The sequence below is a fragment of the Pomacea canaliculata genome, linkage group LG8 (genome assembly GCF_003073045.1).
Source record: "Pomacea canaliculata isolate SZHN2017 linkage group LG8, ASM307304v1, whole genome shotgun sequence".
NCBI lineage: Eukaryota > Metazoa > Mollusca > Gastropoda > Architaenioglossa > Ampullariidae > Pomacea > Pomacea canaliculata.
This window is the reverse complement of record NC_037597.1, coordinates 3,309,237-3,336,862: the sequence shown is the minus strand read 5'-3', so window position 1 is coordinate 3,336,862 and position 27,626 is coordinate 3,309,237. Positions and strand designations below refer to the sequence as shown.

At 35.8% G+C, this 27,626-nt stretch overlaps 3 protein-coding genes across 8 annotated transcripts; 2 read left to right on the top strand and 1 right to left on the bottom strand.

Annotated features, from left to right (window-relative positions):
* Positions 1-938: 938 nt before the first annotated feature.
* On the top strand, positions 939-4,087 carry LOC112571010 (fructosamine-3-kinase-like). Of its 2 annotated transcripts, none has more exons than XM_025249788.1 (5): positions 939-1,043; positions 1,586-1,754; positions 2,036-2,089; positions 2,901-3,042; positions 3,736-4,087. In XM_025249788.1, the coding sequence occupies exons 2-5, from the start codon at positions 1,734-1,736 to the stop codon at positions 4,002-4,004; spliced, it is 486 nt and encodes a 161-aa protein (XP_025105573.1). In that variant the 5' UTR covers positions 939-1,043; positions 1,586-1,733; the 3' UTR covers positions 4,005-4,087. The 2 variants fall into 2 exon arrangements, with proteins under 2 accessions (XP_025105573.1, XP_025105574.1); XM_025249789.1 differs by having other exon boundaries at positions 941-1,078.
* Positions 4,088-4,616: 529 nt separating this feature from the next.
* On the bottom strand, positions 4,617-22,899 carry LOC112570293 (nuclear export mediator factor NEMF-like). The gene is made up of 33 exons (XM_025248674.1): positions 22,748-22,899; positions 22,257-22,325; positions 22,003-22,105; positions 21,549-21,674; positions 21,031-21,176; positions 20,598-20,665; positions 20,302-20,391; positions 19,951-20,024; positions 19,612-19,679; positions 19,335-19,410; positions 18,583-18,645; positions 18,380-18,457; positions 17,448-17,495; positions 16,834-16,994; positions 16,636-16,740; positions 15,685-15,748; positions 15,492-15,580; positions 15,169-15,272; positions 14,067-14,129; positions 13,735-13,905; positions 11,533-11,591; positions 9,644-10,107; positions 9,346-9,448; positions 8,893-8,936; positions 7,735-7,900; positions 7,177-7,275; positions 6,961-7,038; positions 6,467-6,637; positions 5,948-6,004; positions 5,603-5,706; positions 5,392-5,435; positions 5,170-5,249; positions 4,617-4,988 (listed from the first exon to the last, which is right to left on the bottom strand). The coding sequence occupies exons 1-33, from the start codon at positions 22,801-22,803 to the stop codon at positions 4,920-4,922; spliced, it is 3,360 nt and encodes a 1,119-aa protein (XP_025104459.1). The 5' UTR covers positions 22,804-22,899; the 3' UTR covers positions 4,617-4,919.
* A 64-nt stretch (positions 22,900-22,963) lies between these two features.
* On the top strand, positions 22,964-27,154 carry LOC112570584 (kelch-like protein 25). 5 transcript variants are annotated; one of them, XM_025249098.1, is made up of 6 exons: positions 22,964-23,121; positions 23,705-24,077; positions 24,275-24,394; positions 24,657-25,363; positions 25,609-25,793; positions 26,004-27,154. In XM_025249098.1, exons 2-6 carry the CDS (start codon positions 23,730-23,732, stop codon positions 26,345-26,347), a joined length of 1,704 nt encoding a protein of 567 aa, XP_025104883.1. In that variant the 5' UTR covers positions 22,964-23,121; positions 23,705-23,729; the 3' UTR covers positions 26,348-27,154. The 5 variants fall into 5 exon arrangements, with proteins under 5 accessions (XP_025104883.1, XP_025104884.1, XP_025104887.1 ...); XM_025249099.1 differs by having other exon boundaries at positions 22,971-23,121; positions 23,700-24,077; XM_025249102.1 differs by having other exon boundaries at positions 22,982-23,028.
* The last annotated feature ends 472 nt before the right edge of the window (positions 27,155-27,626 follow it).

Here is a 27,626-nt window from a genome sequence, read left to right as displayed (position 1 = left end):
CGTAAACAAAGCAGCTCATTTCCGTTCTGTGAAGACGGGGCAGTCTTTTCTAGTGAAGTATAACTTCAACAAAGATGTAAGAATTATTTTTTGCAACAAATGCATTACTTGTGTGGCTCGCGCGACGCCATGCTGTGTTTGAAGGAATGACAGGTGTCGGACACGATCCGAGCACAAACTTGTCCGTAATCTGAGAGGGGGTGGAATTGTGTTGTTAATAAACTACAATTTGTAAAACGATTGATATTTTCGTTTTATTCGGTTAAAATTAGGCTGGGCAAATAAGGCCATGTAGTCGTGCGTTCCACCCAACCGCATTTGCTCCTTTTGTTTTGGCTGTTTCAAGTATGTGAAGGAAACTATAGCAAGTTTTTTTTTTTTTTAAGTCACGCTAGAATAAGTATAACTACTACTGGCTGTCGTGAAACTTTATTAGTAGTTGGTGATATGTGTATAATATATATAGTTTTTATTTATTGTGCAAAGTGAACCGTATTTCAGGCCATGCAGATGTTTGAATCTGAACACAAAAGCCTACAGTTGTTGAAACAAACTGCTTGTGTCACAGTTCCCCTTTCTTTCAAGGCAAGTATGTCTTTTAGAAGAAAAAAAGGCATTTGTTAACAAATCATTCTTGTGTGGTCGTATTTGTGTGTGTAAAAAACAATATTATGTTGGGAAGTGTTTTTTGGAATTACAGCATGCATATATATCTTTATTGATCAAAGATCTGTTAAGCTTTCTTATTTTTTTATACAGTACATTATTATTAATTTGAGCAAATTGTTTTTTTAATCAGTAGCTCTCAGTTGACTAGGCTTTTTATATAGTTGTTCAGGTCTGTCTACTAAAAAAAAAACAATAACAAAAAAAAAAAACCAAACACCATTATTGCTGTATGAGCTTGCAATTTCATATGATCTTTCCATGTTTTCAGGCATTTCTTCTTCCAGCTGACAAAGGGTCATTCATTTGCTTGAGTTCATACCTGGTTTGGAACCTTTGAAGAATTTCTGGCCTCAGTTTGGAAGGCAGATTGGAAGGTTTTTATGTTGATATGTTCCTGTTGTGTGTGATGGTGTGTGCACAAACTAATATTCTGAACTATATACATCTATGGTATGTGTATGCACTTACGTGTATGTCAATATATGACTCATTTGCTTAGAAAATTATCTCCTTACACACTAGCATACTCTTTCTAGAACACAGGTCCTCCAAGATTGCATAAGGATCTATAAATAGGATAATAATTGGCTCTGCAACCAGCAGATATTAAGGCGTGCAGGCCTAGTCAAAGGCAATATATCAAGCATGCCTTATGCTTTAAATTATGCCTGTTAACAGAGCTGGATTAATCAATTCACCACAAGAAACTCATAATTATTGATGGTATATAAAGATTTTCACTCTTCATATTTCTTTTGTTGACTTAAAAAGTTTAGTGAATCTAAACTATGGTAGATTTCAAGTTTGCTTGTTAATCCACAAATTAGGTGGTTGTGAAATTGAATGAAATGATGAAATAAAATTCATTTATATTATACAGATGTAGCTTAAGCTTTAATGTCCATTTTGCCTCTAGGCTACATGCTTTTAATGATGAACTGGTGCACAAGAAGACAGTTTGTGAAAGCAGGGTGCACTATAAAGGGGATAAATCAGGACTTACTGGAACCATTAAGTTTGGCAGTGACTTTGATCACTTCATTGGTACTTTCAGAACTGGACAGATGTGGCGAGATACCTGGCAGGTAATTATGTTTGGTGTGCAATTTGTTATGTAAGCTTTAATAAGAACTTGTAACATAACTTGTATTTCCTTCATCTCTTTACTTCTTGTCAGCGCAGTTTTATTTTTCCTTGTAGCATGAAGAAAATGGTTGGTGAAATATGGAAAACAAACTGCTTATGCCTAAAGTATCCAGGTATATGAATGATTGTTCATTTTAGTTTTGAAATGAGTGGCTTTATTTGTGACACAGGCATCTGTTTCAAGAAATTTCAGGAGATTTAATGTGTTAAAATTTTGCAGGAATACTTCATAGGTGACATTCTGCAGCCTTTGATGTCTGGACTTCAGACTAAGGTAAGACCAGAGACATCAAATCTTGCAATATCTTAAACATTTAGATTTTAGTTAGATAAACAGAAAATGGAAGATGGTGGCCTAAAAATAGTCTACACCTGACTTCAAAGGGCATGAGATAGATTGTGCCGGGCATAGATTGTGGCCATGGGGTAATTACAGCCAACACATTGGCTAGCTGTACACACCACTTGTGTGAGTAGGACACACATTATTATTTGCAATGAGTCCTGCCACCATGGTGTCATCTGCAAACTTCCCTATTTATATTGATCCATGAGCTGAGACACAGTTGTTGGTGAAAATGCAGAACAGAGAGGTAGAGAGGACACAGCCTTGTGTGCCTGTGCTGAGAACCAGGATGTTGGAGAGGCGACTGTTAATTCATGTTCTTTGGGGATGGCGCAAGAGGACATCAAAGATCCAGAAGCACATTTTGATAGGAGAGAACAAACTCGTGTCCTGCCTGTCATCGGGCGGGAAGACAGTAAATCTAATGTTTCTAAACTAAACTGCTTTCTGGCAAGTCCATCAAATGTCCCGGTTGTCTTTAAAAATCACTTTTTACCGGCGTTCTTTGATGGTGACGACACCATCATCAGCATGTGTCCCCTTTCGCCCCCGAAACGTCTGGTCACCTTACATTTGGTCACTATATAGATATGTATAGAGCTATATGTAAGCATAGAAAAATGTTTAATAAGCGTTGGTGATTTTTGGACTTAGTAATTAACTTATTACTGCTTAGGCTTATCTTATTTCACTTTATAATAGAGGACATCCTGAAATGTATGGTTTGCTTACATTGCAGTATTCAGATCGAACCCTTTCTGAAAAATGGGCTTGGCTACAGCGTTACATACCTAAGGTGTTTGAGAAGGAATCATTGACTCCTGCTATAAACCATGGTGACTTGTGTTTGGCCAACTTTGGACAGACTGAGAAAGGACCAGGTATGTTTTCCATCTTTATACTTTAAAAAAATTGAAATGGGTAAGTGTAAGTGCTGTTTTTCATTGTGTGGAGTCAATGTAATATCCCTATGGGTTGCACTCTTTGGAAGAAAGGTTGCTTTTTTTGGTAACTGCCAAAGACAATGCTGGAAGAGGTATCTATTTGGGGAGTTAAAAGTACTTACAAGCACTTAAAATTAAACAATGTAAGTAGACTTATAAACTACCCACACACACTAGCTGTACAATTTAAAGGCTTGTTTTGGGTTGTTTCATAAACATTGTCAGGTATTAATGAAATGTATATAGGGCGTCTTCTGGAAGTTTTCTTATGGAAAAAGCTTCTTTAGAATTGGTATGAATTAAGGTTGCAGCATCAACTGCAAAAATAATGCAGTTTTTTTTAATATGATAATCTTGATCAGTTTTGAACAGACTAGCAGATATATTTCTCATATTTTACTTTTAAAGATATTTACAAGCAATGCTAGAACATGCTACAGATGATATGCTAGTCATTTGTATACAAATGAAGTAAAAAAAAGAAATGACTGGATATTTTAACAAAAGAACAACAGAGTGACAGGTATTTTTGTCCTATCTTTCACAATCCTTAAAGGTTAACTCAAGTGCAGAGATAAATATCAGACAGAGAATCTACACAGAAAATTTCATTGCTTTTTTTCTTTTCAGTTGTCTTTGACCCCTCAGTGTTGTATGGTCATTGTCAGTTTGATCTTATTCTGTCCTATTTGGAGGAAGCATTTGATGAACAATTCTTCCAGGAATATCACAAAATAATACCAAAAAGCTCAAGATGTAATGATTTTTTGCTGGTGTACGAGTTCTTTTACCATGCGGTGATGTGGTATCATATTGATGATGTTAAATACCAGTGTAGCACCCACTCTTCTGCCGACCGTGTTAAAGATATGCTACAGAAACAGTACATTACCACCTGAAGTTTAAGCTTTGGTGCCACAAAGGTGACTGAAAGAGCCTCATGCTTAATGAAATAATGAGCAAATAAAAATGTGTAAAATTACTTAGAAATTTATTGTTCTGGTTGTGATTGCAGTATACTGATGATTGAAAGAAATATGTTTATGTTAGCTGTCTAATGATGCACAATAAAAGCTTTTTTAATTCTTATGTGAATTTCAACAGTTGCCTTGCAATATACTTCTCAATCTAAATTTCATCACTGGTCATTGAGTTATTGCAGGGATATTAAAGCTGGCAACAACCACAGCCGTGACAAAACATACACAAACACAAGTTAACACAGTAGCTGTCCCAAAATTTCCTGGCAATTTTTGCTGTTAAAAATATTTAACCCAAAAATTGATTTACATGTTTGTTTTTCTGAAAATACATTAAACCCTATATATAGCCTGTAACTTTCAGCGAGTCAACAGGGGCTGGGAACCCATTAAATCTATTTCCTTTATTTCTTATGGAAAAAATTGTTTCGATAACAAACATTTCGCGAACAGCTTTCCAGAACGGATTAAGTTCGTTAACCGAAGTTCCACTGTACATAGTCTTGTAACATTTTAAATACAAACCAGGGAAAGTTTTGAAAGCCCACTTTACTTCAGTCTGTAGAATTGTACAAATCTTGTTTTCTAGCATAACATTTACCTTACTAGCCTTGTAGTAGTATATCAGGGTTATTCCAAGAACACAAAAGAAAATACTTCATTATAATTCCAAAAAATGCAGCTTTAACTCCTTTTCAAAATGATCCAATGTTTATCTGCACACCGAAACAGAAGCTCTGATTGCTCTGCAATATTTAAAGATGCGTCTGTGGAAGCTGCTGACAGGGATAGTTTGAGAGGGGTGGGGGAGGGCAAAAAGTCCTGGTTTAAGAATCATCTTTTGTGAAGACTTGGGGCTGCTACTTTGACTTTTCCTGGCATATTTCGAGATATGTCAGCATCCTGCAAAATACAAAATTAGATAATAATTTAAAACAAAAATATTGTAAGAAAGGCAATAAAACCCGACATCTTTCTGTAAATTTAAACGAAAAAATATTCTTGAAGAAAAGAATTCTTCTAAATAAAAATCTTAATCAAAAAAGATTACATATTAGTAAAAATGCAGACAATCTGTATTTACCTTCATTATTCGAAGGAGATCTTTTTCTCGGGCACTTGCCATCTTATCATGCTGGAACATGTTGATCGCCATTTTGGCCGCTAAAAAAAAAGGGGGGTATGGTTGTACGCTTTGTATGTGTATATATTTTATATTTCTAATTCACTTTATTTTTTATGACGGATTAAAACTAAACCAAATGTCACACGGTTATAATGTCATAAAATTATATGAAGGCGTTACCTTTCCCTCTTTTAGTAGTCCCTGGTAACAATTTCACCTTGAACCTGCGGCACATGAGAAATGATAGTCTTAATGCAAAGTAACAATACAGAATCAAAGGAGACCAATGAAGGTGGCTTTGTCTGTACTTTTATACTTAATGCCGATTATCAAGGCTAACTGATGAAAGACATATTTTGGTGCACAAATGCTGTATAAAGCCTACACTTACTTGTAGTTGGTCATAGCATTGTATGGAGCACAGCAAGGAATGGCATACAAAAGTTCATCCTCAGGATGAGGCTGACCAGTCAATGAGTTAAGAATCTGAATGTCCTGTAAAGATAATAAGGAAATAGTAACCGACTCCATCTCATATGAGTTACCAAACCCTCTTAGAGACTGTAGATTTATCAAAAAACAATATTCCTATATGATATGAAATTTCTTATGTATAAGGTTGTCATATAAAAGGGACCAGAACATACAAAAACTACAGCATCCCAGTAACCTTAAGTGTCTGAAATATCTGTGCTTCAAAATCAAATTACATGTTTTAAAATATTATTTCACTTACATCTGTTTTCTGAGTTTCTTCATCTGCTCCAACTTGCTCACCATCTGAGGCTGGGTCCTATGCATCAAAATATTTTAAAAGTTTTGACAAACTTGGGACAGCAGAACTAATAAGCTTACATCCAAATGAACACAAACATCTATCAAAAAATATTTACTTACAAGAGTAAAATGTTTTGGAGGAGCCATTTCATGTAATTTAAATGGAAATGTTAACTCATTTAATTGCTCTCTTGTTAGGAATAATTGTTTCACAGACATATAAATAAACATCTGTGATGAATAAAACCTAAGAGTTATTAGTATTTTATACCTCTTTATGAGCTCCAGAAGGCTTTATATTTCTTCAGAGTGTGGTGTTTCTGAAAAAGAAAGTCAACAAACTTGTCATTGTTTACAAGCAAAATACTTCTTACAGTAACATTACAGTATTTTATTTGGAGAGAGGGAAAAAATGGCTTTACATGACAACAATTAAAAACTATCACCATTTACATTTTCTAATATAACATGCTAATACTGCTGTACCTTCTATAAGGTCGGGATTCAAAGTTCCATTTGTCTTTAATGAAGATGGCCGAGGTTCCTGTTTACCAGTATGCGGTCGTCCAGCTGGTTTTCCACTCTTTGATGTTATCTCATCTTTTCCTTTTTTCCCCTTCTTTTTTTTTTCTTTGTGGGTACCTGAAGACTGCACCAAGACTACACAATTTGAAATGAAGCACTTATCGAAACAAAGCAATATTCCGTGCAATAACCATAAAAAATTATATTAAACAGCAGATTTAAAAACAGATTGCAGATTATTTACTTAGATAATTTCTCCATTAAAATACTGCCTTCACATAAAATGCTTCCCATTTCTATCCAAAACTATTAAAAATTAAAAACACAGAATGTCAATCGATGGAGGTAGAAACACTTAAATATCTAATCTAGATAGGTCTTCGAACTAAGAAATGATATAGGAACTGAAGCTTTTAAAATCTAAAAGCCAAATGACAGTAAACTCACTGCTAGAATCTCCATACGAATTCTTCTTTCCTCTTCATCTTGGTCACCATACTTTTCTTTTATTTTTCTCAGCTTACCCTGAAACAACCATGTAAAACTAAGCGCCAACAAAACTTGGAATATGTAAAAATTAACTAAGCATGATCATTATGTTCTCTCTCGTCTGTCATGATAAAAAATAAACAGCACAAGTGAGCAACACATATCAAAGCTCACTTTCTGGCCTCGTTTCAGCTGCTGCAGCTGCTGCTGCTGCTGCTGCTGCTGGTTAGGATGATGAGGTTCTTGCCTGCTTGATTTAGGTAAAAGTTCCTCCTGCAGTTTAAAATAAAAATATATAAATAAAACCATAGATAATAAATTTTATGATCAAAGCTGATTTCAACTGATTTTAAGTTTATATACAAGTAGTGTAAAGTGCTCATTACAAAAGTATTGTCATAACTCTTGCACAGTTTTAGTTTTCCCTTTTAAACTACTTCTAGCAATAAAGTTCTTTCCTCCTTCCTGATCATCTGCCTAACACTGGCAAAAAAAAAAAAAAAAACAGCATGCCTGAAAAGTTACTTTTATGCAACTCTGAACACTGAAATTTACTACTGATGTGATGACAGGAAATATATGGCTTCTAATGCTACCCATAATTTTCTTCAGGTGCATCTGTACCACCTTTGAGTGATATATGTGTATTGCCAGTTGATGAAATAAGACTTTATGAACATCAATTCAAACTTGCATCAAACCTGAAAAATGCTTAAGAAACCTGACAATAACCTCCTGCTTTTCACAATCATCCTGCTGGGCAACCTTGTTTTTATACTCCTGTTGATTTTTTAGCTGGTTTTCATCTTTCACTTCATGAAGCCAAGACACTGTTTCTTCTTCTCCGTCTACAGTTTGTTTCATAGGTTCCCCACTTTTTTTTGTTTTTCTCAGTTCTCTGCAAAACATAAAGACAACATTATCTTTAATATTAAACCATAATTATGGCGCCATAATACTGAATAAAAATAAAAGTGAGAGAGTAAATTCTATTTCTTTGAGACTAACCAAATAACATGACCATCAGGGAGCTAGCATGTGACTTGCATAGAGAGCACTCTACTAGTCAGGTGAACAACAGTATAAAAAGGCCGAACATAAGGCTAATACATCAGATTTTATGACAAACACTCTACTCAAACAGCAGGGAGGTCAAGAGAGGCTTGATGTCATCTGGCAAATCTCAAAGAGAATTTAGTTTGGTTTATTCCTTGTTCCTCCTCGAGAGCATAGAGCCGCAACAAAATCTTGCAGTAGACCCGGTTATGGGCATGCCCCCTGGCATGTGGCCCATGTGGTCCTGGTCCTTTGCCTCGCTCTCTACTGTTCTTTTCCAAGTCTGCTTTGGTCTCCCAAGAAAATTTACTCTCAAAATTTTCTTTGTTCTTTGACTGTACCAGATGACATGACCAAGGAGAATAAAGATCAGGCAGAGGGAAGAAACCACCACCCACTTGAGAAGCAGAAGGCAGCCTGTTGCATTGTATCAATTGGTTTGCATCAGTGCTAGTGAAGGCAAGAAGCATGAAAAAAGGTTTCTGAACAAAAAAGTAACCAGACTGATAACAGCCCACTGCAGACAAACTTAGTTTGACAAGGCAAAGTTAGGATGGAAGGCAAGGCAAGGCAAGGCAAGTGCAAACACCGACATCCTGGGTGCACACCTGAAGCAACTGAGATACTGGTAGAGACAACTTTTTGATGGTTAAAGAGCTTAATCTCCTATGGTCATGTCATCTAGTACAGTCAAAGAAGAAATCGTCAAATCTTATCTAAGTTTCTTCCTTTCACTTAGCACATCCTAAGCACTGTACTGGTTTTTGCTCTGTGCATTTCTATTTTTAAGTATGTAAAAATTTTATTTTAAACATAACATGATTTTCGCCATACCGTCTTTGTCTGGCTGATAGACGTCCTCCTCCTCTGTTACCACCCTGAAAAAAATGAAAAAGTTATTAAATATTGAACTGTACCAGTATAGAGTTGAATGACACAAATGCATTCTTCCTTCAGGTGAAAATAAGTTATTCAGACATATAATAGCTCAAATGGTACATATGTACATTCTAGGAAATAAAATTAATATAAAACATAAGGACACCATTCCAGCTGTACATAATTTTCTTGTCTTTCACACACTAGTATTATCTTACACAAATGGCAGACACTACCTTTTTTAAATCAAACAAAAAGCAGCAGCACTTACAGATTTGATTAAAAAACTTGATTTTACAATGCACACTAAAAGATATTGAAAAATAATTAATCAAAATCTAATTCTGCTTAAAAAATATTTGCTCTATAAGCACTAGTATGCTTTGTGTATTGAACAAAATACATTGCCTTCTCTCCAAATACAACAGGCTTATCATCTCCCAAGTAGATTACAGTACTGTCTGTCTCCGATACAGTGCTAGACATGCTTGTTCCTCGCTGGAGCTCATACCTGTGATGCAAATAGTATTAATAAATTATATATTAACATTTTATAGCACACCTAAGACACTTTGATTCTGAAGTTTTTAAAAGTGTTGTTTTCATATCTGCACACATAACCACATATACTCACAAAGTTATGCCACAGCCACCACCACCACCCTCTCTCCAACACACACTTGCACATGGTTACTTGCATGCTTACTTGTCTCCTTTAATATGCATAAGGGTTATGGAGGTGTCTGGAAATTCAATAGCAGCAGCTGCTGTGTGAGGCTGTTTGTCATCATCAGTATCATTGCCCAAGCTGCAATCCTTTCCCTTATCTTCTGAAAAAGCATTATTCTTGTCCACCTGAATCTCCTTTTGGCTTTCACTACTCACAGAGTCTGGACAACTAGTTACTGTGACTTCATGAGGTGAATCTAAAGCAGGCTTGCTGACTTCATCATCATGATAATCACTTTCATGATCATCATCATCTGTATCATTGCTGCTATTACTACTGCACTCTTTATTGCTGCCATTCTTGCTGTTCTCTTCCTCCAAATTCAAGCTTAGTTCACTTTCTGCTTCAGATGCATGAGAGTCAACTTGGGAAAGACTATCCTCCTCAGTGGTACGCACTCTGCGTTCTCCCATGTGTCTTGGAATGCTCCCATCTTCAAGCTGTGGAATTACAAGAACAATAAATAAGACTTTATTTAACAGAGGGCAATCAATAGCAGTTCTATAAGGAACTAAATGTTAGAACCCCACATCACACCACCACTATTACACGTTCATACCTGCCACACCAGAAAGGCCCTCATACAATCATGATTCAGATTTGCATGTGATCCACATTCATTCACACATGATAGTATTTTGAAGCTTCACGGCTGAAATAACATAAGCACAGCTTCAATCGTCTGGTCTTGTATGCACACAAAATCAGACGTCCAGTAGAAACTGATGGCACTCTTGCCTGTCATCATGCAGAATTGTGGACACTTGAAAATGTCAGCCTGTTACACAGTCTGAGGGTCACTCTGAACCAACTTTTGAGCAGGTATATACAAATGCACGATTCAAGCTGCTCTTGTCCTTCACTAATTAATTGTTGTGAAAACAGATGAAAAAGGACAGCACACTCTCTGCAGATTTATAAAATAGCTCAAGAATTTCTTGGAGACTGAGAGAGACAAGCTTCCAGAGAAGGAAGAAGCTATGTTGAGCCTTCTTCGTGAAAGCCTGAGTTTTGGTATCCCATCAGAATCTCCTGTGAAAGATAGTGACCAAGTATTTTAAAAGTGTTGACAATGTTCCCCTCCTCATCATGGTTGACACGAGACCTCCAATGAAAACTTAAATTCCATCTCTTTGGTTTTAATGACCTAAGTTTTAAGAAATTGTCATTGCACCAGGTCATAAATTAATGCATGCACTAAGCAACTGGGGTTAGAAAGAGCAGTGCAGAGCCATCATAGAATTTGATCAGATATTGTCCTTTGTGGTAAAACTTCTTCAGTCTCTGCTTTACCCTTTCTTCCTAGATCTTCAACTGATACACGGAGAGTGCCACAAAATGTCAACATGTAAATCAAGAAAACTCTGGATCACAGAGGAGAGGACCCAATAAGCAGCAAAAGCTCACAGGAGTAGTGACTGGCCCTAACCGAAGTTATCTGCCAGTGTTGCCCAGTGCTAATGAACATGAAAATCTGAAGTGCAAAAATAAGCCTAGCAAACACAGTGCACAGAATCAGTCATCACATGCATTTACAACACTTTAAGTCGAATATGGGAACAGCCAAATATTGAAGGAAATGTAGAACAATGAAAAAAAGAGTTGAGAGCTGTAGATGCAGAGTGAGCAGCAGCCACAATAATATTATTTTCAACCATAAGTTGTTGTTTTTTTTTTTTTAAAGAACAATTACTACAAATCAGATGATCTACTTACTAAACAAAACACAGCAGAGATAAATAAAAAGTTGTACTCATTACTGACAAGTGATATTAAGCAACCAGAAAAAAACTTATGCAAAAGTTTCTTTTTTTAAATATTGTGTCTAGTCATGGATAACGAGAAGTTTTAAAAATAAAACTCACTTTGAACAGAAACCCAAATCCATAGATCAGATATGATGGTGGCAGGTAATTTTTTTTCCCTGTTAAAAAGTAAATATTTATTTAAAACCTACAAAAAGCACAAGATGAAAATTATTAATCAAGGCATACCTATGGAAGGGTGGGGGAAAGTGTGAAACATCAAGATGAAGAATTAAACAGTGTGGTGTGGATGGTTAAATATACTTCCTCTTAAGATTATTCCAGTGTGTCAAGTCCGTCCCTAAGCAAAATTTTGCCATGAGGAATCTACCTTGAGCAGGCATTACTTATCTTTGAATTTTGATAAGTCATGGCTGAAATGCTTTAGAAAAGTGAGTACACAACTGTTTTAGCAGTAATTTAGCTACATAATGGAATGCAATGTAAAACCTAACCCACAGGTTGCTCATTGAAATGTTTTTAAGCTGGGGAAAATTATCTTCATCTGTTGACTGCTGCTTCAATGATTACACCTTTTGATGAAGCATGAAGTTAGGATAGTTATGATGAAGATAAATAATGATGGACCAGAACATTGCCAAAGGGACTGATGCTACATGTACCATGCTGGAAAAATAAAATGTTTCATGTAAATTGTCTTTCTTCGATACTTATAAGAGGACCCGACAATCAGGAGCTAAAGGGCTAGAGCTGCTATTAATACTCAGTGTCATGAACCAGCCTGGTTCAAGGCAAGAACAGGGCTGAGGTCGGGTAGAAAATTAGAGGTGGTCAGTGGTCAGTAGAACCAGACAGGAACAGTAAAGAGAAGCCTTTCTGTCTGTTTTTACAACTTGACAGGTCGCCTTGATTGATGTAGACCAGACCTGGGCAAAGGCCGGCCCGCGGGCCTGTCTCTGACCGTCCTGCCCGCTGGCCCGCCCGCCAGTATATATACTACATATACAGTATTGGGTAAAACTGAGTTAACTATATTAGTCCGGCCCTCTAAAACCATCCCAATTTCTCATGCGGCCCCTTGGGAAAATTAATTGCCCACCCCTGATGTAGACGATCGAGGCCCAGGGTCAAGGGGCAAGATATAGCGTTTAGGGGAAGTTCATGGGAGGTAGTAGCTTTTTTTAGAAATAGATCGATAGCATCAGGGCCAGGTAGATTTGGTGCAAAGGGATCATGTGTTTGAGTAGTATATAGTTAGGGTTGATGTTTAATCTATAATTAAGAATTAATGAAGCCTTTCCCCATAACTTCAGCAGGGACTACCATATCTGTGCGCCATAGTGGCTACAAGTAGTAAGTCTGCAGAAGGGAGGCCTGTTCCACGAACGTGCAGTGCTACTTCCTGGCACTTACAGTCTGCAACACCTCAAGTGCGAGACCAGGGTCGCTGTCCTCGTGGACAAGAAGGATGCACACCGCCAGACTTCCAGCAACAGCATCACTGCCATCTGTTGCCTGGGGCAACCATTGCAGGTAGAAGGTGGGGAAAATACGTCGACTGTTTCCCCTGGAATTCTTGCTCATCTGGAGCCGGTGCCAGACACCGCTGTCACCAAATAATCTCCACTGCAGCTGTGGTTCGTTGCCCAAGGCAACCAGTGGAAGCAGAGTACAACTGTGTAGGGACAGCATGTGAGGAGGCTCTCCTTGACTTCATCATTATTGTTGCTGTCTGTGGGCGATCTGAGGATCTCCATCAATCTACTACTGGTCGTCGGGGGTGTCGTCGTGTGGTCAATGTGAATCGTTTGCCTTCACAAGACTCATACCTAGCTGTGAGGGAAGTGGTCTTGTGTACGTATTCAAATTTCACTGACCTGATGTCAGGTCATTTCATTAATGTGTTTTGCAGTATTCAACCTCATTTTCTTATTAATAATAATTTTTTGATGTGTAACTGTGTTACCAGTTGTGTTTGCGCATGTGGGTGAAGTGATTACTAGCATGTATGCGTGTGGACATGCGAATGAGAGGGCGAAAGTCGGGTGAAGCAAGCAGGCAGAAGTGTCCTATTTCCCATCGGGCAAGTTAGGCCCACCCTTCTCCCCGCCTCATTTGTCACAGTCAGGTCATCGGGTAAAGTTAAAACAGAAATGAATTTTCCATGTAAATTGTCTTTCTTTGATACTTACCAGACAACCTGACAACTGAGAACAGTTGTAGCCCTTAAGCTCCTACTAGTCAGGCTGTCTGATAAAGTCAAGAAAGAAAGGTGATAATGAAAATTTTTAAAATGCAAACCTCTGATCATGAAGCTACCAGTGGTTAGATACTCTCCTGAAGGAGCCGTCTTGGACACCTGATCATGGTAAACCCACCATGCACTTGTCACCACTTTTGCATCCCATGCAGCACTATTGCAGATAGCCATTGTCCCGGCTTCATTTAGTGTCTTTGGGGGCACAGGTTCACCTGCAATTATGGTTCCATTTAAATGAATTAATGCATTTATGCATTTTATCAGCATATTTCAGTACTTTTAACAAGTATATATAAAATAGAAGCATAGTCAATGGAATAATTAAGCAAATTTAAAATGACATTTAAATAATTTTCAGCATGTGTATGCTCACCTGAAGGGTTCTTGATGACCACACTGCTAGCTCCATGCAAATCTGCATGTACATAGAGGTCACCTAAGACAAAATTATTTAAAAAAAAAAACACACCTTACCATTAGTTGTATGACACAACACAGGAGGCTTGAAATAACAGAGTTATTTAATCAGATTTGGAGAACAATTATTTTGTAATGAACCATTCTAGTCACTTAAAAGGTGCACTTGGGTTGATTTTCAAAACATAGCAGATGCTCAGAATTATTGTGACTGGTCATTTTAAATATCTTAAAGATAGGACAAATATCCACCTTTTAACAACAATAAAAGTGCTTATAAAAATGCTCCTTTTTATGATAGCTGAGAAATTAATGGTTGTGGGGAGAAGGGAGATCTACAAGAAGCAAACCTTGTCCGCAAATAAGTGTAACCTTACATGATCTCATTTTAGTATTTGTTTAGATTTTTTTTATCCTTCACCTGATTAGATAGGATGATCTCTTCTAAATTTTACTATTCATGATAAAAAAAATAGCTAACAAAATAAACAAAAATTCCTACATGCATGTTCAATTAGAAACTGAAAGTGACAGAATTTATTCATGTCTAACAGACTAATATTCAAGACACTGCTATAAGCAACTTGCTGATGATCTCAAGGAACCATGACTGAAGCATAAACCAAACAAACCTTTCCCTTGGGCTAAATATATCATTACAAGTTGAAAAAAAAGAAAGATGTAAAGACAGTCCAGTAACCTTGTTGCAGTTGGGGAGTTGTTTGAGATTGCACTTGGCAGTTTTTTCTGTGGATGGTGCTCATCTCTAATTCAAAGGGCCCATTCAACAAAGCTCAACTGGGGAAAAAAATTCTGTGCTTTGTGGGTACTGAATTGGATTGTGTCTGGATTGGTACACTAGTGCACTAATACTTTTACTATTCAGCTTTTCACATCCCACATTACTGCTAATGTCTTTTTCAAGTTTTACTTCATATGAACAAAGGTTCCTTAAACAATTTTCACAAAAAACTTATACATTTTATAAGTTTCAGTAGACTAAAGATTAGGTGGCTAATTTTTGTCTTAGTGTTCTGCATTACTAATAATGTATTCACCAGGCTTTAGATGACGTTTTACGATCATCTCATTCTGCTGTTGATCCCGTCCACCAATAACCAAATAGTTTTCAGAAGTGATGAACCACAGAAACTTTTCAAACCTGCAAAGTTAACAAAGTCTTACACTGCAGAATTAAATAAAGCTTGTGATAATCTACTAACACAATCAAAGCCTGACACAAAATGACGTAAAATATGAACAGAAAGATCCCAATTTACGACATCAACCGCAGACCAAAAGAAGATTACCCAGAGCTTACATGACTTAATAAATGTTATTATTCATGATTTTTTAAATGTGTGATGAGATCTATGCTCACCAGTATGTCTTTCTGGTCTTATTGATGCTAACTGCAGTAGCCATATCTTTCAATGTCTCCTTTGTTTTCTTCTCTGCAGATTTCAAAGCCTGAAATAAATTGCATTCATCAATATCTTATGCAATGAAGCATTTTCACATTGTTTATTTTTCAAAATGGTAATAGAGCTATAATTTTGCATCAATACATTTACCTTTTGAGATGCTTCTAATGTTTTCATTTCTTTTTTCGCAGCTTGTCTTTTTCTCTCAAAGTACCTGCCAAAAGAGGTGCACACTGATGTTTAACAGCATGGTTTTCAGCAGTGTGTAAATTAGCTGTTTTAAAATATTGTTATTCTTTCCTTGATTAAATACCTTACATTCTATTCATATCTTATTAAAAATAATAAAACTGTCCACAAACAATATGAACATATCTTTTTGAACCTGATAATCAGATGAGCAATTTTATAATAATTGTACCTATTCCAGAGTAACAAGGACTAGCATAGGTACCTGGCTTTGGACTCAACTGCGAATTTGTCAACTGTGGATCTACTTTTGTTTTAGTCCAGCTTATTCTGTTAGACAATTGATATAAGCAGATGCAGTGTAGCACAATAGCATTTTGAAGGTAAAATTCCTTTCTTTGAGTGCTTACCAGATGATCTGACAATCACTAGAAAAGGAGAGCTCACAGGCTGGGGTGTAAGGGGCAAGTCAGTTGATTTTGCGTTTTCCCTGTTCATCGGTCAGGCCTGACCAAAATTGGGAGTGGACAGCTGGAAGTAAGGTAGCTAGTCGGTATAACTCTATATAGTCATGTTGTCTAGGACAACATGAAGAAGAAATAGTGAAGCTATTGGACTAGAATTACATTTGTGTCCCTTCCATAACTTGGGCGGTCCAGCAGTGTAACAGCTAGCGCCTGACACCAATACAATGAGGGTTAGCTGTCCTGGATTCAGCTCTCATCTCAAGCATGCTGCATGTGGCGTCTATTTACAGGGCTGGCTGCCTTACTGTGATATAGAACTGCTTGGTGTAAAAAAATCACCAATTTCCCATTTCATAACTTGAGGTTGACAGCTCATTTTCCCTTTATTGTGACCACGTATTCATTCACACATATACATATAATAAACACTGAAGTATTAACTTACTTTCTTGAATTGGCATAAGCACTGAGAGCCAAGTCAATGTCAATTTTTTGTGGTTTGAGAGGCTGATAATCTTCATCATCTGAATCTCCACCTTCATAAGGGTCCCTGAAGAAAGAAAAATGCAGAAATAAACATTCACCTTTCTTGTCCTCCAAATTTTTTTAAAAAGTGCCAAATTAAGGCTTTAAAAATACATACTGTAGAAGCAATGTTATGTGGTTGGAATCAAGCTTGAGGCCAACTACTGTCTTTGCAACGGCATCTCCATTCAGCTGTGCTTCTTTTACTATCTGATCAATTTCTGTCCAGTCAATCTGATTTGCCAAAGCACTTCGAACTATTAAAATGGCTTGGTCAACCTGCAGCAGCAAAAACATTATTATCAGCATATTTCACAATAGTAAATAACATTATTTTAAAATCCCTTATTCCTTAAAGCAGCGGTTCTCAACCTGTGGGGGCGTGACGTGCTTACAAGGGGGGCGCGAAGGTGGTCATTTAAAAAAAAAATTCTTATACCGGTATTAGGGAAATTAGTTTACATTGCTGGCTAAGGGGGGTGCGCGGACGTACCTTTGTTCGTCAGGGAGGCGTCACAAGTAAAAGGTTGAGAACCGCTGCCTTAAAGCATTTAGTTTATTTATTTAGTGCTCAAATGTTTTTATATGTCTGTACTTGCACTTGTATCCTGCTGCTTAAAAAAAAATTAAAATTAAAAGTAATCAATATGAAGGCTGAAATAAAGGATTATATAATGTACTGTGCAAAAGGACTAGTTATTTTTAATAAAATACAGCACAAAGAGTACAAACCATTTCCAAGTTCATTTCAATAAGCTGACCTCTGACGATATCAGATTCCTGAAAAGCACCAACTAAACTGTGAAATCAAATCACTAAAGGTTATGAAACTAATTTAAGCAATGGCAATCTTAACTATAAACTATTCCTGTGATTGTAAACTTGACAACAAAATAAATATTGTCTTTTTCAGCAAACAAAGGAAAGACTGAAATTATCAAAGGATAATATAAGTTAAATATAGCATCCTGGTAGTCATTACAGTTACTTTTACCTATTGATATATTTTAAAGGGGTGCAGTACTTTAACTGGTTTTACACGGTAATACCCTTAGTGGGGGAAGGGGAAATTCTGGCCACACCAGTGTGACTGACCAAGAGTTGTTTTGTAGGCTCTTTCTCTGAAGTATCTATATAAAATTCCTGTCACATTTTCCCTCTTGTGAAGTTGTGGCTCTTAAACCTAGTACTTCTTTTTTAAAAAATGGAAAATAGCAGTGGGAACTAGACCACGATGATACTAAGAAATATCTTTTGTTGCCCTGATCTCAAGATTATTTAAGCAGGGACCCTATGGACAGTCATCTCCCCTGTGTGTTCCTGTTAACTGTAGCTTTTGTGCTTTCCTTGTCTAAAAGCATAAATTCTGCAGGAAAGAACATATGGGTGTGATGTCAGATTTCATTGTCTGAATAAATGTGGTGGCTGAATGCATGTGAGTGATGTGAATGAATATTTTGATGAGAGAACAGGGTTCATTGAAAAATCAGAAGAATAAGCCATCTTTTCTTCCCTCCAAAAAAAAAAGATTTCTGGTTATTTTCTCTTACACAACTAACCCACCCATGTGTAACCATAAAATGCTTCATAATACTGGTTATATCAACATGAACTGTGTCTCCATTTTGGATGCCCTTTTGAAGCATATTTTAAAAAATATGTACCTGTTCTTTTTGCAGCTCACCGACTCGCTTTTCGTGGTCTTTCTTAACATTATCAAGCTTTTTCAGTGCTGCTTTCTCCTAAAAAAAAACAACAGAAAAACACAACAGAAAATGTATATTATTTTTAACTTTTAACATGCAGCCCAAAAACCTAACAAATAACTTCCAAAACAACCAGATATTACAAAACAAAAACAACCCACCTGCTGCAGCATCTTGACATCTAGTTTTTGGCTTTCGATCTTGGAGAAGAACTCATCAACTGCCTGTAGGGTGCAGAGAGAGAGAGAGAGAAAAAAAAAGAAACTCATAAAAATCATCCATAACTGTGTTTCAAGATTTGAGCATATTCATACAAAAAACTTACTCTAAATTCATCTGATATTAAATTTTGAATCGTATTGAATACCTAAACTTTTGGACTTCATATTTCATAACCAAATTTAGTAGACATATGCATAAGAACACTTATAAAAAGACATTTGTATCCCATACTGCACAATGCATTCATAAACCATTAAATTGCATTTAAAATGCAATTTTGAGATCTCCACATTTATGTTCATGCTACGTTTGTTGCATTCTGGAGTCATTTCTTTTTTAAGGTAAACATTTGTAAAATTCATAAATAACTTTACTCAGAAAAGCAGAAAGTAACCAGTTCATTCAAATTCTGGCTAAGTACTACCTACTTTGAAAATGAGGTCAAATTAAATATTAAATATATAATTTCTGCTTTTTGCAATGATACAGATGGAAGCTATGCCATGTGCAACTTGCACTGTTTCCCTAAGCAGTTTACTTCCTAACGTTATTTATTTCCAGACTAGGAAATTATGATAATACAGAAAACGCCCTTCTTCCTTTCATGGGGTGATTTATTTGTGCATTTTACTTGACACCAATTGCTCAACAGTTTTATCCTAATGATAATTCTTAATTGTGTACATCTTACTTTATCAAACATATCGTATATTAGATATTGCTTGTTTTGAAGTTGAAGAAACAGGTAAGGGTGGAATTCCTCATATCTGAAACACATTTTTAAAAAAAAATTAAATAAAATATGTTATAATGGTGTATCTGAAAATGTGAAACCAGATTTATTTATATGTAAAATGTCTTATGACCCAACATAAATTTATAACATTTAATGACTTCAAACTACTGACACTGACATTGAAAGTCTTGAAAATATACAAGGTTCAATTTATAAAGGGTCAGTCACATACGTTGCTAATTCTGTGCTTTCCCCTTCCTTTGGATTTGGTTTCTTGTCCATCCTCTGTGTAATGAAGCCCTAGGTTACGAATAAAAAATGTGCAGCTTTAGTTCATAGGGAGCAATTGAACAATCATCTCAAGCAACCAAAATACTTTTCAATGATGACATTAATAAGAAGGGCAAATGGTCATTCAATTATTTCTGTCAAGATTAAATAATTTTTCTGGCATGAAGAAGTCAAGACAAAGCTAAATATTTAGATAAAGAATGAAGTTTATGTGTGGCAGAAAATTAAATATATCTCCAAGTCACTAAAAAGAATTCTCTTGCTTCAGTAATATTTATACCTTGCATGGCTGTGAAGAAAGTTGTGACATTAAGCTTTCTGCAGTTTCTATGGCTGTCATTAATTTTTTTATGTCTGCAATGAGATATCAAGAAGAAAATAATATAGTGCACTGCAGTCTGCTGTAATGCTGAAAAATTCTGCATTCATCATTGCTATGTTAGATCAATGTCTAAATGTTTAACCTGAAATAGCAAGGAGTCTTGACTAAATGTTGCATCTTAATTATGAAAGGACTGGTGAGTTAATCAGGACACGGACAATTCTCACTGACAGTAACCTCTAAAAAGAACCAAATGGACAGAAGCCTATGACTGAAAATAAGCAATGAAGAATGCAGGAGATGACTAACCTGCAGATATGCTAAAGTCTTTGCCAATCTTAGCATCTTCAGACATGCCTTCTGTCAGCAGACAATGTCCAATCACTGCTGGGCCATAATCTGAAAGTGAAAACAAGGACAGTAACTGCAGAACACAGTATTTCTAGATGGACTGTGCGAATGAATTTTTTTTTTTTTATAATATTCTCATCGGAACATTGGAGTAACAATAACCTGCACTTGCCAACATAATTGATAAGGGGATGTAAAAAAATGAAACAAAGCTGAACTAAGCTGTAACATCAATGGGTAATATTTGTCCTCACCAAGATGTGGTATCAGAGCTCTCTTAAGAGAGTCACCTTCTTTTGCTGTCATCAGAATGTGCACTAATCTAAAATTTAAAAAAAAGTAACAATCATGAAAATACTACTGAACTAGGTAACAACAATAAAAAAATCTTGTTTGTATCTTTTAGTATATATTCTATACACACAAGTCAATCTCTTAGAAAAAAAATACTTTTTTTTTATTTAAATATGCTGATAACAACATGCATCTGCCAGAACGATGTAACTGGATGTAAAAAGAAAAAAAACAAGAAAAAGAAACCAAGCTGACTACACCCCTGGAATAAAGAAATGTATCTAAACAATACTGATGCAGGTGAAGTTAAGACCAAGAGAGTTTCTTGTAAATTTAAATGTCATAAAAAAAACAATTTCTTAAATAAAAGGTATATGATGAAAATGATCTCACTTTTCCTCTGTAGGCATTTCGTGATTTTTGGCAGCAGCAATGGGATATAACTCCCGCACTGCAAACCTAACATCTTGACTGTTGTCTGTACGTGGACGTAGAATGTTGAGGATTGTGTATTCGCTGTCAGTCAACACAATGTTTCCCTGAATATATCAGTAATATATCAAGAGTTCATGGCCACGGATACTTGCTGATTATTTGAGTTTTATAAATTTATAAATTTCAAATGAAATAAATAGTTTTTATCACCATATGATCTGCAAAAATACAAATGAGAAAACTATATGGACATTTTGAAGTTAAAGTGACAGTTCAAGTCAGTTACTACTTATTAACATCAGCTGGAATCAAAGCTTTATAAAAGCATTTTACAAAAACAAACAAAAGTTGAAGCAAACATAAAGTGAAACAAATATCTGAGAGTCTCTTCAAACAAAACTTATGTTATCTGTTTCCTTAAAGATTATTTGCTGAAGAGGGAGCATCATTATATTAAAATAATAAAATAAGCTAACCCTGTCATACAGCTCTAGTATGACATGATAAGCTGCCTCCCCAGATCCAAACTGCATGTCCACTATTCGATCAGTGCCCAGCTGCTCAATCTTCTCAAATCTCCTACCTCTTAAATGTTTTCGCATCTGTTGCAAGTTTATGTAAAACGTCCATTAAATTCAATCTAATATTGTAAAACAATGAAAAATATATTAGTATAAAAGTTATATGCAATGTATTTCAATAAATCAAACATTTTAATTAAAAATAAAAACTGACCAAAAAATTAGAATGAAATAATGAAAATTCAATGTACAAAATATGAAGGCAAATTGGAGTGTTTATATGCTTAGGTCAACTGATACAAAAGTTAGTTACACATCTGGATCTCAATGTTATAAATGAGTGAAAGAACTGTCCCCTTAGACAACACGTTACTGCCACTTTAACAAATAAAGTAAGCCTAGCACTTGCCTTCATGGAGAAACCAGAAGGGGCAGGATTTTTTGGCCAGTCAAATGCTGTGCTGTGTAGGCGAATGCCTGATTCAAGCAAAATGATGGCTTTGTCATCAGGCCTGTATCAAGAAAACAATCTGATATGTAGCATGTGAAGATGGGTGAATACCAGTTACAAAACTCACAAAATTTAAGTTCTGATATAATTTTATAGTTTTACCAAGGTACTGTAGCATACTTCATAACCACAGCTGTTGGAAATATACTTACTTGGCAATTTTTATGAGATAGGTCTTGTTGTCAACATCATAAATATTGACTACTCGCATTCCCAGAAACCTGCAGTTGTAAAATAATTATTAATTTAATTTTAAAACAATAGTACAATGGAATGGTACTATTTTCCTAATCCTTGCGAATTTACTTAAAAATTTACTTCCAAACAGGATAAGAAAAATAAAATAGATGACTAAACTGGTGCAGCTTCAACAATATTTTATAACTTAGAATTATATACTACCGCATTGTGTGCGTGCGTGCGAATAGGTGTGGAATAGAGACTGGGGTACTGTATATGTGTGGAGCTGGAGGTGGGGGCAGAGAGGGTAACCTCCTACTAGGATTTTGATAGCTGATAGATGTGACTGACCATCGAAAAATAAAATTTAAGTGCCCCCAAATTTGTCTATATGAAGGTTGGTAATGCAAACATGAGCATGTGCACATCGTTTTAACAGTCATGATGATTGATATTTATTCACCTTCTTAATTCCTTGACAATAACGGTTATATCTAGTGTGGTAAACCTGCTCTTCATTTTGAATGGTCTGTTACGAAATGCCAAGTAGAAAAAATAATGGTTCGTGGACAACAGCAAAAGACTTTCGCTTTCCCAAGTTGCTATTTCACCAACTTCCGTTTCACCAGGATATCTAAGTTTTCATTGGAGAGAAGACAACTAATCCTCCAATCAAGTTCTGTCTTCTGTTCGAGCCTTAGGGTAGTGTTCCTGTTGTCTGCTACAAATGTTGTCGAGTTACAGGTTTGTTAGTAAACTTGGTAACCTGACATTTAATGGATTTGTACTTTTATAATTTATTATAAATATTTCGTTTTTCCGTCCACACTGTTCAAAGTAAGTGCACTACATATTCAATCGATATTCTAGTAGTGGCGTGCGTATCACGAGTGTAAGAATTGGCGAATCTTAAGACTAACATAACAATTATAACTAACACTTATGTGCTATAGTATTCGAACAGCGAAGGTAGCGTTGGAGACTTTGGAAAGTATCTTTTGTGCTTGTTTATTTTTTATGATATAACTTAAGTTAAAGAATAATTTTATTCAAAGCAATGATTATAAAACATTTGTGTATTATAGGCCATGTATCATCGTAAGTTAGGACAGGCCTGGGTTATTTGGAAAGATCGTGTCTTTCAAATCTAACATAGCAGTTTATAAGCTTTCTCATCATCTCTTCGTATGGTTTTGCAAAATATATAAATGCTGAAATCTAATATGCATTTATAAGTTGTGCATTTACAGTTTCATAAAGTCAGTTGTGACAAAAGGAAGAACTTTAAAAATATTTTATTTTATAATGCTTTATATAAAAATTACTTCCTCTTCTGTTCTGAGATATGAGAGATGGTAATTCAAAGTCACTTTTTCACTCAATTTTTTTATAATGTAACTTGTATAATTCTACACATCAGATTCAGATAATACAGATTGCTGAGAATGAAGCTGTCAGCGCTAGATGAGTATCGAACAGTCGAGTTCATTCACCATAACACTGCCATCCAGACTCACATCATGGAACATTTTTGCCAGTGTCGTGCAAGCAAGCGTTTCATTGACCTAGAGGTAGAAGTCCAGGGTGTTATCTTCCCTTGCCACAAACTACTACTGGATTCATTCTGCCCATACTTTGCTGCTAGTTTTTCTTTCCATGAAGAAAGTTTGAAAGCTAGTGGCATGGAAAATGGAGCAGAGGAGCAGTTGAGAGAATGGTATTATCTTATGAATGGAGTGACTGTAGCAGGTTTTTCAAGATTGCTGGATTATATGTACACTTCAGAACTTCAGGTAACTAGTCACTTACCAACATACTAATTGTGTTTTAATGGATGTGAATTTTTAGATTCAGCTTTTAAAATATAGTAAAACATTCTACTTTGGTTTAGTTAACAGTAATACTTCATTATGTTTTTACTACATGGGCTATAGTAAACTCTTAAAGTCACAAAAAAACACACATCACTTTGATGTGTTGACTTTTGCAGGTGAATGTAGAGGATGTCATCGATGTACTTCGCTGTGCTGATTTCTTGCAGTTCAGGAATGTAGTTCAGTTGTGCAGTGGTTTCATGCAACAGCACATTACTGCAGAAACATGTCTACAGGCAAGAGATTTGAAAGGACCTACATCATTCATATTTTAAATGTCCTCCTTATGACAGAACTATTAATATTGATGGTGTTTTTTCCATTAAGAAAGGTTTTAAGATTAACTGGTCTGACAAAAAATATTGTTAAAGGTATATTTCCATAAGACTTTCTGTTTGTTTTTTTTCTTGTACTATGAATGTAACTTTTTGCCTTTTTAACTAATTTAATGAATGCTCAATGTGTTCAGTCTGTTCACTCAGCTATTGCTGTTTTCAGGTCCTTTTTTTAGCTCAGGCTCACGACTTGCAGGACCTTTATGAGAAGGCCTTGACATTTATCACCACAAATCTAAGTGATGTAATTCATCAGAGTGAATTTGGTAATCTTTCCTCTGAAAATCTGATAAAAATTATCAGCAACTCTAATCTTGAGGTTTCTTCAGAAGCTCTAGTGATTCAGGCTGTCCTAACATGGGTTAAAGCCAGCAACACTGAGCAAATATCTCTTCTTCCTGACTTGTTGAAATATGCCAGAATACGTCCAGTTGATCTACAAGAACTGAAAAAAATGTATTTCTCAGAAGATACAAAAATAATATCTATGCAAGACATAGTATCTCCTCAATACCTCTGGAATATGTTTTCAAAGGACATCGCCATCTCATCCCTTCCTGACAGATTGACAGAAGTTTTGGTCATAGTGAGTAGAGAGACTGAAAGAAAACACCGAGGTGTGGTAAAAGATCTTTCCACTGTTTACTTCTATGACCCAGAAGCTCTGCGATGGGAGAAAATGACAAAATTACCTTTTGACAATCGACATTTCTACACAGCTGCTGTGCTTAACAATATATTGTATCTCACGGGTGGTCTCAGCATAGACTCTCATGATATCAACTGTACAAAAATTGTGTTCAATGATTGCTGGAGTTACAACCCTTCTGCAGAGGGGTGGACAGAAAGGCAATCGATGCTGATCCCAAGGTAACTTTAGTGATAGTAGTTTTACTGATGACAAAAAATAGCATTTACTTTTTCACAAATGTTTAAAATGTTTAGAGAGCTTTAAGATTTGAGACTTTGCAAAAGTCTTGTCTACTAGAATAAGTTGGAGCTTTAAGCATACTAGCTTGAAGCTAGATTTTACACACAAAACACACACACACACACCTATGCATTTATGTGTTTACATGCATAAACGTTTATGCCCAAATTTGTTTGTAATTTAGGTATAATCACAGCTCATCTGCAATGCAAGGCAAACTGTATGTTGTTGGTGGTCGAGCTGCCTCAACTGGTTTAAACCTGCGTGGTGATGGAGAGGCATATGACCCACATGCTGACCAGTGGACCATGATCTCACCACTACGCTGTGTGAGTGGAATAGGCAATGCAGCTTTGACAGCACTAGATGGTATGATTTTAATCAGTTCTCTGGCATCATGTACAGTGCATATTTTGCTCTTTTTTAAGATTAGCAATATGATATCAAATGAAATTATGTTGCTTTTAAAGTGCCGATTATGGAGTAAATGAAGTGCTTGGTATGCTCTTGTGTGTTGGGAAATGTAGAGTGCCACTTAATTTAATCTGTAAGATGAATACTGTGAATCGTGTTTTGTAGGTAAGCTATACATCTGTGGTGGTACATACAGCTACCTGGACAGACGCAATGAAATAAACTTTGACTCCTATTTGGGTGCTCAAGTTTATGACCCTGAAGAGGATCTGTGGCATGAACTGCTGGTCCTGGAACACGAAATTACAAAGAATAACATCCGGGTTAGTTCAGGTGATATGCTGGCTGTGGATGGCTTTCTTCTTCTGCTGGATGACGACGTAGGAAAGTCTCACTACATCTACAATCCTGTGTCACGGTCTGTCAGTAGCTTGGTCAGAGCTCATGGACATCATCGGTTTGCTGGCTGGGCAGTGTATAAGGGATGTCTTGTGTGCACAGGAGGGTAGAGGATGAGCGTTTTGGCATGACAGACATGGTGCATGCATGGGATATGGCTGACAGACATCATGGCTGGAGTATGATGCCACCATTGCCCAGCTCTTTGTCACATCACGCTTGTTTGATCATGCACATTCATCTACTAAGAGTGGACACTACAGGTCAATATAACCCTTAGATTTTTGACTGCAGTGATGTTCATGTTTGAAATTGTTTATTCTTTTGGTCCAAATGAATGAAACTTTTCTTAACATGATATTTTGTTAATGCATCTTTTTAAAATCAACTTAAATTCTTTCAGTTGTGCTGTGATTTTAATTGGTTGCTTCATTTGTTTTTAAATTTTGAAATCCCTGTTAATTTTTTTTTTCCAGTCTGTGATAAATCTCAGTGTTGACTTAAATGTTTTGTTTTTGAATGTATGGCTCTTTACCTTTTCCAAATACATTTTGCTGAGAATATTCTTAAATGAACATTTTTGACTGACATGATAATCTCATCTTATGATAAGCTTATGTATGATTGCTTTTCCCTTACAGTGAGAGGGAGCATGTTCAGGAACATTTCTTTAATTTAAAACTGATGAAAGAGTTTTTGCTGCAGTGATAATTTTTTTACATTACTTTTAATCACTAAGAATAAAAAGTTTTACTTGAAGAGTGTTTCAGATTAACAGCTTGTGCCTTTTATTTAGAGGTTTAACTAAGAAGATATACAGCTTATTTTAAGCAGAAAGAGAAACACATAAACATGGGAGTTGCTGATTTGTATGCTGCTGTTTACAATACTTCAAAATAAATTTTATTGAGAAGTTATTATATTCATTATCACTTTTGTTTGGTTGAAATGGTGATTTTTATTTTGTAAATAATCAGTAAAAATCTTAACCTGTTATGTAGCCCTTTATTTTTTGTAGTGATAATATCTTTAATCTCATCTCTTTTGCAGTAATATAAGCTAAGGAAGTTATGAAATATCAAATATTTCTTCAGTATTTCAATTGGTAAAATATTTTTCAATTGGTAAAATATTTTAAAACAAAGATTTGTTTTGACATAATTTTACATTCTGTCACATTATTATCTCAATATGATAATTACTCATATTTTATAACTGGGAACTGGCAGTATACCTGCTCAATTTGTCTTTTGGCCAGAGATGTGTTAGAAACTTTTATACTTAAGACATGTTTGTCATTACTTATTATAGCATAACCTTCAATAATTCTATGATGGTTGTCTGGTTGGTTGGTTGGTTTACACTGAGCCACCGACAAAGCTGGCTATA